The 13,996-nt window shown below is 45.2% G+C and overlaps 1 protein-coding gene across 8 annotated transcripts in view; it reads left to right on the top strand.

The window, feature by feature from the left end:
• Window positions 1–164: 164 nt before the first annotated feature.
• Window positions 165–13,996, top strand: part of MXRA8 (matrix remodeling associated 8) — a 23,603-nt gene continuing 9,771 nt past the window's right edge. Inside the window, exons 1-3 of one of the 8 annotated variants that reach the window (XM_015882161.3) lie at window positions 3,537–3,666; window positions 10,006–10,143; window positions 10,535–10,612. In XM_015882161.3, coding sequence (XP_015737647.1) covers window positions 10,564–10,612 — 49 coding nt within the window. In that variant the 5' untranslated portion in view covers window positions 3,537–3,666; window positions 10,006–10,143; window positions 10,535–10,563. Of the gene's footprint in view, window positions 307–3,536; window positions 3,667–4,938; window positions 4,960–5,849; window positions 6,050–8,800; window positions 10,144–10,534; window positions 10,613–13,666; window positions 13,782–13,996 lie in introns of those variants that run through there. The other 7 variants (XM_085509066.1, XM_085509065.1, XM_085509064.1 and 4 more) reach the window with 7 other exon arrangements.

Below are 13,996 nucleotides of genomic sequence, written 5' to 3'. Positions count from 1 at the left end.
GGATGAGCTCCAATGGGGTGGATTGGCTTCTGTGATAAGGGTAAAGTGAGCTCCTATGGGCTCTGCATCCTGCTAACCTGAAAATGTGTTGGATTTTACTGACTGAATTTAAAACACAAGAAACAAATGTTGTATGGAACTCACAATGTACGGTTTAATTTCAGCTCTAGGACAGGTGACTGCAAGCATCCTATGGGCAGTGTTTCTGAGGCTTCCTGCTGTTGATGTCGCTAGGTGGCAGTCAGTTCAAACCTTCTGAAACTCATGGCAGTGAATGTAGAAGTTTGGAGCTGGTTGGATCTTCATGTAGGTATTGTAAGGAAGGGGGGCACTCGTGTCACACGTGGTTAAATATTGATTATTCTTAGTGGAGAACTTGTTGAGAACTATTGGAATCCTATAGAAACAGGTAGGTAGCACATTGATCCAAGCCAAATGCTAACAGTAGGCAGTTTATATCAGAGAACTAAAAAGACATTCCTTCTTTGTGCTTTAAATATGCTGTAGTTGCTTTTTATCGAGACCAGTAGGACTGGATGAGCACAGCTGGAATAAGATGGCCTTTCTCATTCAATGCTGCTGCCTTCTCATTTATTTTAATGCTGGGATAGTAATTAGAGAATTACTGAAATAGTAATTGCAAGTGAACTTTTGTGCTATGATAGTGATTATATTAGGACACTTCTGTGGTAAATTGCAAGTCTCCACTAAGTAAAGTAGCTGTCTGAGTAGTTGTCCTGTCCTCCAAATGACAGCCTATGAAGTGCAGCCATTACTTTTACATCTATTAGACATAATTAAGCAATGGAACTATGTGTGATTTACAAAGTTGTCCAACTTCTACCTGTGGATGTTATTACCAGTATTAATCACACAGATGCTGCGTTCCTTTTTGCTGTAGTGTATCAAAGCACGTCTCAGGTTGTGTGCCATATTTATGTGGTAGGTGCTGCCAAGACCCCCATCTTCATGGCCTTAATCAGGTAACATGCAGCAGGGTTACATCAAGTTGCTTGAACTCTTTTGACCATAGGATGCAATTTCCTTCAGGCAGAGGGAAGCTGTAACGTTTTGCTATAGGGGGAGCACTAGTGCATAGTATACAACTCACAGGGTTTTGTTATGAGCTGTTCTGGATCAAAGTCTGTATGTGCCAATGTACGTGCACAGCTACCAGATGTGTTCATACATGTGTGTGTGGCTGCAGTAGGAAAATAGGCTGAAACAAGAAAGGTTTGGCTTTGAGGCTCCTCCATCTCCTTGTTATTCTGCTGTTCTGAGAGGTTGAAAGTAAGCAGGAGATTGCTCGAGGAATTCCTGCTCTGTTGCTGAGGTTGGAGATATCCAGTGGGGATGGAGATTGCATATTTGGGACTGCATGACAGCTCTTTGTCTGGAAAGATGCTTCAGAATTGGAATGTGAAACCAATTATGCTCACACCCCCTCAATCTTGGATTGCGTTGACTTGAGTACAGACGGCAAACTCAGTTAGCAGAGGAGAAAACCCAGTTTGGTCGTTTTGTCACAGCAATCAGTTTGTGCTGACATGAGTTGGCTCTAAAACAGCTGATTTCAGAAGGGCTGAAAGTTCTGAAATCGGTTTTTCTCCAAGCCAAAGCATCACATTGAAAATGTAAGCAGTGGATTTTTACCCTTTTGGAAAGGTCAGGATCCAGTAACATGATGATTGCAGGCTTCCAATGAACGTGTGACAGAAATACCATCTCCTTGTAGTACAAGAAAATAATGACTGCTGGCAAACTTGAGATTTTAGTTGTCTCCATGATCTCAGCAGTGATGTTTCTCACTAGGGTAAGAATTAGATGCATTTTAAGGCGTATGCTCATTGCTCAGTTGTAGCTGTATGAATTCCTGAAGTTTTTTAGTTGTTTCTGGATGTAGGAGTCTGAATATGACATGACTCTGGGAAGCTCAGGTTCTTTTTGCATCTGTATTGCAGGTGTTGGTTTTCTTTCTTCCATTAGTAGTCTCAGGAGTGGCCCTATGAGCAGGAGGAGCTGTTAGCCCAATGTTTTTGGGTATGTGGCGTACAAAACACCTTTCAGAGAGTGACTAGACTTTGCTCCTGCTGTTACCTTACAGACTAAGATTACTTGCTAATTCCTGAGCAGAAACAAGGAACCTTTACTCTGGTGAGCTAACACTAGCATTAAAGGGGCACTGTTACAACGTTACCCAGGGTAAATTGGTGTATGTACTTTGGCCTCTTTAACTGACTCTGTTCTTTTCAACGTACAAAATCAGCTCTGCTTTGGTGGATGTGAACCCCAGTTCCTGTCTTCCGGAGGTAATACACCACCCTTGTCTACGCTAGCTCAGAATCTGGCTGAAGTGATCTTACAAACAGCACCCATGGATAAGTGAAATTACACCTTTACGTCATTCGTGCTGTTCTGCTGCTGACATTACTTTTCAGACTGTGAAAATATCCTGGTTTGGGTTTGCTGGGGCTGAGTCTGGTCAGTTGCTCTCCAAAAATAACAGCACTCTGTGCTTTACCTGGAGCCTTTCACTTTGCAGAGCTCAAATGAAGAGTAGATTTTGCTGTCTCTGGTATAGGAAAAAAAGAATTCAATAACTGTAGCACTTGCAGACATCTGAGCTAATTTTAAGCAATGTGCTGCTTTAACTGTGGAGGCATTTATTTTTGCTTGCCTTTCCCTGTAAGACAGGGGAATAGAATTGAAACAAGGAGTTCTGTGAGTCACAGAATTGAAGAACGTCTGATATTCCATTTCTTTCGATTCCCTGACATAAGACTGAGTTCTGTAGTCGTGATCACTGCATGGTCACTGATGCATAGAGTCATGGAATCATTAAGGTTAGGAATGAACTTTAACACAACCAAGTCCAAATGTAAATCCATGCACACTAAACTATGCCTCCCAGTGCCAAAGCTGCCCTTTGTTGAACCCCTCCAATGTCTGGGACTTCCATGGACATCTTCCTTGTGATGTGTTTCTAAACCCCACAGAACTGGTAAGAACTATAAGATTTCTTTGTTGCTTTCCAATATAGCCAGAGCAGGTGGTACAGAGTAACAGGAAGAAGGAGGTTGAATGGACAGTTGGAATTGTGTATCAATATGTGCCTTGTTTCCTGATAGCTTGGAAATTGTCGGGTTTATTTTAAAGGAATTGACAGTTCATGGCAGGAAATTGTCAAATATGAAGATAAGCATCATAGAGGAACGTGCCAAAATAAAAGGTAGTAAAAGCAGCTAGAACAGTCCAAGTCAGCAGTGTGACTGCATGTAAATGGCACCGTGTTACTCACCAGCACTTTCCCCTGGTTGCTTTTGAGTCAGAGCTGTTTTTTCTTGTGACCAAAGGGTTTGCTGCTCTCAGCTCTGGCTGTTCTCCATGGATCATCCCACAGGAGGCTGCCCAGCAGCAGAATCACCAGGCATGGCCTGAAGTCAAAATCTATGACTGGTCACCTGGACCTACAAGGCCTTGGCATGGCTTCCCTCACCATTCTTATTGCTTTAGTTAGTGTCTTTTCTGTTGTTTTTCTTAGGTCTGAATGAGCATCCTCCAGAGAACTGTCAGTGCTTAATTTTACCGGCTTGTGATGTGGAAGAATGACATGGTTTAACAGCATCCTGCCATCTGTATGAAACTGCACCGCAGGCCCATCGGAAGGTAGGATGGAGAGAGATGTGTCCTACTTCTGATAACGTCACCTGTTCCATGGGGAAAGGAAGAGTGGTTTTGCCCTCGAGAAGGCAGGAAAGCCTTTCCCTCACAAGTACTTTATGCAAAAACCTGGGACTGTGAAAAGGAAGCAAGCAGAAAAAGCCCAATGTCATTATTTCTGCCTTGGGTGCAGTACTGTCTCTGATTTCCGATCACAAAGTGAGGCTGGGGAATAGAAAGGAGAGCAAATAACAACATGATTCTAGTTTTCAGAGTAGGGCCGGCTGCTTCTGGAGTAGGGCTGCAAGTTGTAAGTAGCTGGAACACCTATTTCTAACTTGTGCTTGTGTTGGAGGGGAACTCTAAGTGGGTGATGTGGTGCAGCACTCAGGTGTCTGGATAGAAGCAGGACAACTGGTTTCTAAATCAGCACCCTGTTTTCTTTAGTTCAAGTTCTGGGCACTTGGATTGATCTAGAGTAAATACAGTTTGCATAGACTACCCTTACAAGTTGGCCAAGCTCCATGTTTGTGCATCTAAATTTGGCAGCAGGATTATATTGTATTACACAGGGGAACCTCCTTTCAGCTTTGAGTATTTTTATTTCAGATGAAATGGCCTGCAGACCTGAGGTAGGTAATACAACTCTCTGGGAAGCAACCTTGGAGTCCCCTTTTCAGAGCTAACCTATTAATTTTTCCACTCTTTCCCAGTCATTTCTGATCTCAAAATAAGATTCTGTGCCTGGAATTGCACTGCTTAATTATTTTAGGCGGGTGCAACAGATGGGCTGCAATTAGTGTGGGGACCAGAGTTCTCCTTCCAAAGCTCCTAGTGCCAGAATGCTGTTCCCATGTGGAGGGGGACTGAGAGATGTGGTTGAGGCACAATGCTGGTGGTCAGAAAGGGGACACAAAGTGGCATAAATAGCTAAACGTGCCTGTTTCCCTGAACAGTTTGAGAGCTTTTTGGTTCTTCATAGAAATATGTGCTGTGTGCTTGTGGCTTAAGCTTTTCTCATGTTAGAGGAGCCTGACTTGCTGTTGCCTGTGGAGGAGATTGCTGGAGAACTGCTCTGGAAAAGGCTCTTTGTTCAGACATCTTTGTTACTGAGTCAGCACTGCTGTGTTCTGTGTCCTGTGGACCAGTTACTTCTCCCATCTCTTCCTCCTTTCCTTCTTCCTTTTGTGTAGGGTTAACGACTTCCCTGTGAAGTGCCTTGAGATCTGGAACGAAGAAGTGGGCCAAGTGAAGGCCTTTCTACACAGAAGTGCTACTGAGCTGAAAAATAAGACCCAGGTCTGCCTGTTTGGTGCCTCTTTGTTCTGATATATGGAAAATTCTGGAGCTTTATCCATAGGGATGAGTAACATCTTGGTGGAATGCTGCTCATCTCAGCTTCTGCTTTCTCTCACTTGTCTGAAGACAAACACACTGGCTGAATGAATGTTCAGAGGGGTGATTAGATCCCTCTGTTATTTCCTCCTGATTCTCAGTGCTGTCTGCCATCTGCCAAATTGGACCAGCTCTAAGTATTGGTCCCCTAGAGGGGGCTTAGTGGTTGCAGGGTAGGTTTGAAAAAGTGAAGACTCTACAGAACCATAGCTCCCATGGGGCTGAGTCAGTCCCATGTCATAGGTTGGATGCCCTTCAGTCTCTGGCACTTGATATCAGTAAGTTAATTTTGGGGGAGGTGCTTTTTCTGCATACATCTAAAAGGCGTCAGGGGCATGGAGATACAAGTGATAGAACCTTAGGGGCTCTGAAACCCCCACTTGACTCCCAGCAGTTGCTGGCTGCTGCTGTGAACCTTAGAGGAAGATGAACAGATGCATATAAGTGCACAGAGCCAGCTCTTAAAGTTATGATTGATGGTAACTCCAACTTCGATTTGCATGTTTTTCCATCCCCTCAGGAACTTCGTGGTTCATGTGATTTTGAACTAATATCAATGCGTTGAAGACACTACAGGCTCTCCATAGGCTTGAGAGATAGCAAGGTACCAACAAATCAATAACAACAACAATTTATTTTCCCTGCTGTGTTGTGAATAGAAGCAGCAGGTATTAATGAGTGCAGTTCTCCTTGGGGGAATCAGAGTGCTGATCTGAGAGGTAAGAGGGATGCCATGGGCCATTTTGTAGTTAACATTTCCAGCCCTACCCTACCCAAATGCATTCTGTCTCAAGGTTCTTAATATCACTGAAGCTTTCCAGATCTGAAAGACAGGGAAGATTTTGTCCAGCTTCACTCTGCGTCCTCATCAGTCTTCAGGGTTTTCTAGGCTCTCCGTGAGGACAGAGGCAGCACAGTCTAAAGACTGAGGTACTTATGCAGCTGGTCTGGGCTGTATTCCTAATTCTGCCACTGATCTGCTGTGCAAGCTTGGGTGAGTCATTTCCTTTTGTGTTGTGTGTCTCGCTGCTGCTCCTGTCTGTTTAGACTGCAAACTTTTCCTATGAGGAGCTGCCTGTGCTGTGCAGGCAGCCTGCCCTGTCAGCAAATGAGCACAAGTGTGGTGCCACCTACAAAAAGACCCTTGCAAACGTAGTAGAAGATGGTGGTGATCTATTCTGATTTCCCTGCTTGCTTGTTTCTTTCCTGATTGAGGGTAGTGCTTAAGTGCTCCCTCAGTCAGGCACCTGAGACTGAGGGGGATGCACTCAAATATCTTTAAAGAAAGAAAAAGAAGAAAAACAACACAACAATCCAGTGAAAACATTTATTAACCTATGGGGAGTTAATTAAGATTTAGCTTAACTGCGTGGCATTCAGGTGCTTGTTTGGAAGATTATGAAGCTTGACACGGATTCAAAAGCCCTGTCAAAAGGATTTGTTGTTTACAGGCTTCTGACAGTGATTTTCACAGGCTGTGAATGGCACGAAGCATTATAGAGGTTGGCAAATCTGTTCAGCACCAGAAAAACCATCTGGTGGAGCAGAGTTGTGTGAGATGAACAGGAAAGTAAAAGGTGAAGGCAGGGAGACTCTGCCTACGTTCTTTTCTTATAATGGAAGTGATAAATGAATGTCGCTGTAACCTAAAGCAGGGTTCATGATCTGATAGGTCTTAAGTGTTTGTGAGAGGCTCTGAGTGGATGTAAACAGAGCTGGTGGTTCATATAAGCTTGCTGATTTGGGCCTGCTGGCTGCCTGCCTCTCATGGCTTCTGGGGCACAGAAACCCATTTGTCTTTTCTCCCTGCACCAAACCTTTTGGATTTCATCTTATGGAAGAATCGCCAAAGCTCATTTTTTTTTTATCTTGGAAAAAAATAATCTTCAGTTTTAAGTCTGGAAAGAAAAGAAAACCAACAAAAAACTCGGTTGGTTTCCTGGGCAATTTCTCTGTTTTTGTAACTGGTTCGTATTAATGGTTTTGAGATGAATCCCAGGAATCTGCAGCTGACAGCTTTCCAATGTAAAGGAGAGTTTAAATATAGTGGCATCCAAAGATGCAGGAAAACAGGAGCCTCTGAGCTGCAGAGACAGCAAAGGGTGCACACAGAGCTCTCACCCTCTTACCTGAGCAGTCACACTTAGAGCAGCACAGGAACACACAGGCATTAGGCACATGTAGTCTGTTTGCTAAGAGCAGTTTGCTTGGATGCTGGAGTTTAACCCTTAGTGCATATCAGGGTCTTTGCTTGGCAAAGAGCAGAGCTCAGTGTGTTAAAGCAGATCAGAATCCTCTTAATGTTCCATCTGCCTAAATACCTTACATACCTGGAAGGTTTCTGCTATTGCTGCATCACATCACATCAGTTTATGCTCCAGTGCATTTGTCCTGCAGGGAGATGGAGCTTTTCAATTGCAGAGCTGAGACAGGGAGAAGCTGAGAACACCATCTTAGGAGAATGCAAATCAGGGGCACAAGCGTTTACAGCTAAGGAACAGAGAATAAACGTTGTATTGCTGGGTGTGTAAGAGAGATGCTGCTTGTTACATTGCTGGGATAATGACAGGCTTCACTTGACAGCCCTGTCATTGTGGTTGGCTCTCAGTTTTGTCCTTTTAGTTCACAGCTCTTGCTGCAAGTTTGGATTATTTCAGCCTTGTTTATGGGATTCACTACAGCTGAAAGATTGATTTTAATAAGAAAAGCTTTGCAACCAAATGAAGCCTCCTGGGAAGCGCGTACCCTGTGGTAATTCATGTGGCTCTGTGTTATGTTGCTCTTTTCCATCAACAGGCAGCTCTGAAGGTTCCTCTGCCCCAAAACTGGAACCCCCAGCTGCACAATCTCTGCCTCTTTTGCTGCTTCCATGCAGAGCTCTGTGCTTTTGGTTCAGCAGCTTTCCCTGCTACTCTTCATTTAAAAGATTATCCTTGTTTTTACTATTAGGAAGGGCTGTAGCCTTTTCCTTTGATTGTAGCACGGTACAATAGGTTTCACATTTAGAGAAGGTGTAGGGAAGTTGCTGGTAATACAAAAATGGAGCATTGACAGATCATGTATGTAAGTCCTCGTGCTGTAAGTTGTGCCTTTGTGTCAACAGAGCGTTAATCCTGGCACTCCTTTTCAATGCATTACTTGTACTTATAGCTGTGAAAGTCGAGTGGAAGTGACTGCTGCTCCTGCTTCCCAAGTTTAATGGTTCTCAAAATGGATGGAGGATGGAGGGCACCTCTTTGCATCAGACCTGATATTTGCTCAGCTTTCTGGACTGGTGCTCAGGCCAGATGTATTGGGAGGTCTTTCAGTGCAGCCTGCAGGCACGGAAAACAAAAATGCTCAAACAGAAGGGATCAGGAACAGCAAAGTGCCTGGCAGATGTGGCTTGCTCATTACTGCTTCCCACAAGCCAATTAATCTGCCTTTGGGCAGGGCTTTTTTCCACCTGAGTCACCAGCATTTCTGGGTGAAATAGGGGTGACTGGAACAGAAAAGCCTTTCTCCCTGCTTGCCCAGCCTGCAGTGAGCACGGCAGGTGCAGAGCCTCTTGTATACCTTCCCCACGTGTGCATGAGCTGCTCACTTAAGCAGGCTGTGCTGCAGCGGGCAGTGAAGGGATGCTTCTGGTTTTAAGAATCAATACCCAAAATACCACTGCCTGACCAGAGTCCCTTAGCCTGACTTCCATGGAGAATCGCATTAAATGCTCAGCACCTGATGGGGCCGTGTTGGTGCAGCTGCATGTTGGGATCTGTTTGATGCAACAGGGCTCTGGGGACACAGGGCAGACTGGAGACTGCACAGAATGAGTGAGGAAAGGGCAGGAGACTGCGTCCCTTTACTCCTTTTATGAACCCCAGAGAAGCTGTTCCTCCTTCCTCCCACTGGGCTGTTTTCTTCAGCAGGCTGCAGTGGGTTTGGCTTGAACTTGGCTTCCTTCAGCCAGGAAATAGCCAATTCGTGACAGCAGCAACCACAGCACTCTGCATCCATCCCAGCAGGCAGGCGAGAAGAGCCTGTAACCTCTGCATTGCCAAAGGTTGGGGTGCAGAGAGAGGTGGGAAAGCAACCTGAGGTTGCAGTGCTGAGTGGGATGGAAGGAAGGACGGGGTGCTGTGTTTGCCACCTGCACAACAAGAGCAGCTTCCCCTCTCAGGGATAGGGTAAAATAGATGGAACAGACCAATGTCAGCATGGAAAAATGCAAGTGGGGCAATTAAGTTTCTCTCCATGAGTGTCATGGGAAGGTTTAGGTTTTATTTCTAAGCTCTCATATGAGAATCCCATGTATATTTAGCTCTGTTTTACAGATAGAATCGTAACATCGCTCATAAATGTCCCTTTTTCCCCAAATCCACTTGATGACTAATTTGATTGTGTAGTTATATCTGTTAAAACACTGCTAACCACAAACAACAGCAACCTTACATCATAATAAGAGCAAGCAGAGAAGTTTGCTGTATTTTAACATCCATTAGCAGTGCCTGCGCTGTCTCCTGAATGTCTAGGCATGTAATTTTCCTGCAAGTCTTGCATTAAAAGACTCTTTCAGGTTCATTTGATCACCTGCTGTTGGGATTGCTCAGGGGCAGGTGGAGATGGAACCATGTGCTTGGCCTAGAGCAATGCCATGAGCCTCTCAGAGCCATGATGCCTCATGGAGCTGGGTGGTGAGTACTCCAACTTGATGCGTTTGTTTAATGACAGCAAAGTAAAGTGCGTTCTCAGTAATGGAATTGTTCACCCAAGCTTTCTGTGTTCAGGTCTGACAGGAAATCCTGTTCCCCATGTTGCAGTGGTCTGGGGCTTTGGTTGTGTTCTAGGCTTCAATGCCTGCACTGCTCTAAGCTCCCATGTATCCAGCCTTTGCCATTATTACCCCCTTGCTGAGATAGTTGCCATTAAGTCCTTGCTTACAAATCACAGGACAAAGTAAACGTTGTTTTCTAGGTTGTCTTCTGAGACTGAAGCTTAAAGTAAAACCACATGAAGAGACAAAGATCAAAAACCCACTGAAGGCAACGGAATAAATCGTCTCGAGCAGACAGCTGGACGAGTGTCAAACAAAGGAAGGAACAGCTGGATCAAGTAAAGCACAAGGAAAATTAGTTCCATCCTCAGGGGAAGGGAGAAAGATTTGTTTCTAGAGCCCAGAGCTGTGTGGGACCAACCATAGCCGATAAAAGTTTGACATCAAAGTCAGGTCCCAGAGGGGAGGGGAAGGAGAGGAGTGGGTGTTTGTACTAACTGTGCAGGGAGAGTTATGGAGAGGAAGGAGGTGGAGTGTGAGCGTGGGGGAGAGCAGTGGGGAGGTGGGGAGTAAGGACTTGTAGGTGGAGTAACTGCAGAATATGAGCTGCTGTCCACAGCTTTCGGGATGTAAATTGATGAGGTCATAGTGTTTTCCAGCTAGCAAAAAAAAAACACACAACAACACCAAAAAAAGTTTCTTTTTAAAGTCTTCGACTTGTTTTTCAAGAGAGACGGAAACACGGAGAAGCTGAAGGAATGGAGCAACTAGCAAAACTCCTTCTGTGGCAGCTTTTGCTTCAGCAAAGTAAGCTCCTAACTGGTCGATGTGATGTTACTTGTTTCTGTTTCAGCTGCAGAGGACGGGGCTGGAGATAAGAGAGATTTTGAACTGTTATCTGTGTTGAATTTTGCTCAGGCTCCTTGTTTAGCTGGGTTTGGGTCTGCGGAGGGGAAAGATTTATGGGGTTCTCAGGCTGTTTTGAGGAAGGGAAAGAATGGAGAAATACTTGAGGTTAAATACTGCTTCATTCAGCGTGTTTGTGCAATTTATTTCTTCCTGTCAGTTACTTGAATTATAAATTCAATAGCAGTAAGCTTAAAGGAGAGCACTGTAGATCTTGGCTAGTTAGAATTACAGGGTACAAGGCTATTTTGTACTTCTCTATAGGCAAAAACAGCTGATATGTGTGTGCATTCAGGATGGAGGTACAAATGAAGGTTTTTATTCCCTATCAGCATAAAGACAGATAGGAATGGAAAGACCCCATTCCAGATGTTGGCAGTATGAAATGAGGAGCATGAGCTTTTTGGGGTGCGGTGTCCCTTCTGCTTCTCACAGCCCTTAATGAAAGGCTGTGGCTTTCCACCTGAGCTTCTTGAATTTGGCCCCTGTTTAATGTAGCTCTAATGTCACCAAATCGTCCCCGATGTGATGTCTAAAGGCAAGGGTTAGGAATGGAATCAGTCATAGGGACAGAAGGGTTATAGTGGCTCAGAAAAGTAAGGGGGGGTGGGTTTAACCAGGGGAAGGAGGAGAAGCACTAACCAGTCCAGCTGCTCCCCAGTGTGGCTGAGCACGTTGGCAGTGCCTGGGGCAGGATCAGCAGGTTGGGTTGCTGCACAGCACGGAGCCAGCAAGCATCCCACCTTAGGATGGATGATCTCTCATGGACATCTTTAGGTGTATTTTGGAGAGAGAACTTGTCCATACGCCAGGGAGCCGTGATGCTGAGTGCTGATGTACCCACCCAGATCAGGTTGGTGTAAGGAGAGAAGGGAGGAAATCTGCATCTCTGTGTTAGCTGAGATGATCCTGCTTGGAGAAGAACCACACCCTCAAGTGTTAATATCTTGCAAGGAGGAACAGAGCTGTGTTTGGAATGGCTCTGCAAACTATTCCATGGGCCTGAAGCCAACATCAAGTACACGAACCAGAAAAGAGTTTACAAAGCTGAGCTAATATCCGAGCTGTCTGCAAGGAAGTCAGGGCAGATCTGCTAAGGATCTTGGTTGTGTGGTGGCCAAAGTGTGATTGGTTTCTTGTCCAGACAGGAGGCTTTTTCCTTTCTGCTGAGGCAGCACATTCTTGCTTTTTGCCAACTCACAGCACGTTTCTACCTGCAGTGAGGTGCAGGGATGGGTGGGCGGCCAGCAGTTCCAGTGCAAGCATCCTTGAAAGCAGAATGCTCATCTGGTGAGAAACTTGTCCCAGCAAGCTTTAAAAATAAACAAGTACAGAGACTTAGATAGAAGTCCAGTTTCAAAGCCTGGCTCGTCCGTCAGTTGGCTTTGTAGGGAAAACTTTGTTTAGATAAGGAACTTTATTGCTCACCATCTTCTGTCTGTCTGTGTTTGAGACGGGCCCAGGTGGCACTTCTGGCTACTGATCTGTGTTAAAAAGGTGGCTGCATCAATAGTGCTGGACTCATTTGTGTAGATGTCACCTTGATGTGACTGTGTCATAAACCATCATGGTGTCTTAGGTGCTTTGTCAGCTCCCTGAAGAGTCAGGATGGAGCCTCTGCCATTTTCCAGAAGTATTTGGAAAGAGCTTGTTAGCACAAGCTTCTGTTTTTGAGGTAATTGCGTAATAACTCAATGGAGACCATTAAATCTCCTGCAGAAGCAGCGGGGTTTGTGGGGAAAAATAAGGGAAGAAGTTCAGGCAGCTTATCCTGGCATCAGTGGCAAAGCCCTCACTGTATCCCATGGAGCACATGTGCCACTTGGCACTCAGGCTGCTGCCTACTGTGTTTGCTGTTCCCTTTTCTGTGCTGGTATTCTTCAGTGTGAGACAGGAACTTGGTTTCATTAGCAGCTATCTCCGGGAGAAGAGGAGCCGTGCTCTTGTTCAGGCAAGACTCAGGGGGCAGATTTCTGTTTGAACTGCTCTGAGGACAGAGCCTCGAGATCCCTGAGTGTGTAAGATGCCTTTCAGAGCCTGAGGCTTTTACTTGTCGTTTGCTTGCAGTTTTATTTTGTGGTCTAATTCTTTACTATGAAAGTGGCAGGGATTCAAGCTGTAAGAGCTGGCCCTGCCTTTTACAAGGGATTAGGAAACTCGCAGGCTGCTTTCCTCTTCCTATATTGTGGGAGCAGCAGAATGCCTTGGGGATCCTATTGAGAGGCTGCAGAGAACAAGTCAGGAGATAGCAGATAGACTTCTGTCTCTTTTTTTTCCCCTTAAGAATATCACACAGAGAGAGGTCAAAGCGATTATCCTCCACATGGAACTGGAAATTTGAAAATGAAAGCTGCTCTTACCAACTCTTAAGGTATTTGGTGGTTTTGAAGCTGCTGGAGTCCCATGAGCACAAAAGGCTGAACTTCCATAAGGTGCATAAATAATCCTTGGTTTTATACTTGCAGATTGGGCAGTGACTCACTGATATAACTGCTTCCAGTCTGTCCCACTCCTGTAGCTCATAAGCTGTTAATTTTGCAGGTTTATGAGTATATTGCTGATTATCTTCAGTAGCAACTGTGTTATGCAAACAGTAACTTGGAAAGCAAGCTGGGGGGGGGGGGCAAGTATTTCTCTGGATTGCACTTTGGGTCTCACATAGCAGAGCAAATCTCATATCATATTTAACTGCTGCTCTGTGTCCAGTTTATTAAAAACCAGTTGTTTAAAATTCCTTTTTCTCCAGGCATATGAGAGATCAGAGGCATTCCAGATTCCTTTGATTTATAAGCTATTTCACTGACAGCCATCTCAAATAACTCTGTGTATGCATTCAGATTTCCAACGTTGACGAGGAATCATCACAGTCGGTTCTGCTTTCTTTGTGTTGTGGAGTTCCCATGGCTCTTATAAAGCCTGCAACACGCCTTTTCCCTTCTGTCCCCTCCAGAGCTTCAGCTGCTGGGCTTCATCAGGCAAACATCTTGCATGAGCTTTGTTCTAGTGCACAGAGTGACAGTCACCCAGGGCCATCTTTGTGTGGCAGCATCCAGCGAGTCAAAATAAGATGGTAAGAGGCAGGCAAGGCTTCAACAGATGCTTTTCCCTTTTCCTATATGTCCCCTGGTCACTGAGGGGCACTCCTAGAAGGACCCCAGTACCCCAGGGGTCCTCCAGGACCACAGCAGCAAATCTGGCCCTCATGGACAGGGCAGGGAGAGCTGGATGGACCTTGCCATGCCAGCAGAGCCAGCACAGCGTGCAGAAGCAGAAGGACAGGCTGCT

The sequence above is a fragment of the Coturnix japonica genome, chromosome 9 (assembly GCF_054131305.1).
Source record: "Coturnix japonica strain WE chromosome 9, WE-NBRP24, whole genome shotgun sequence".
Lineage (NCBI taxonomy): Eukaryota > Metazoa > Chordata > Aves > Galliformes > Phasianidae > Coturnix > Coturnix japonica.
The sequence above is the reverse complement of the archived record's forward strand: the minus strand, read 5'-3'. Positions and strand labels throughout refer to the sequence as shown.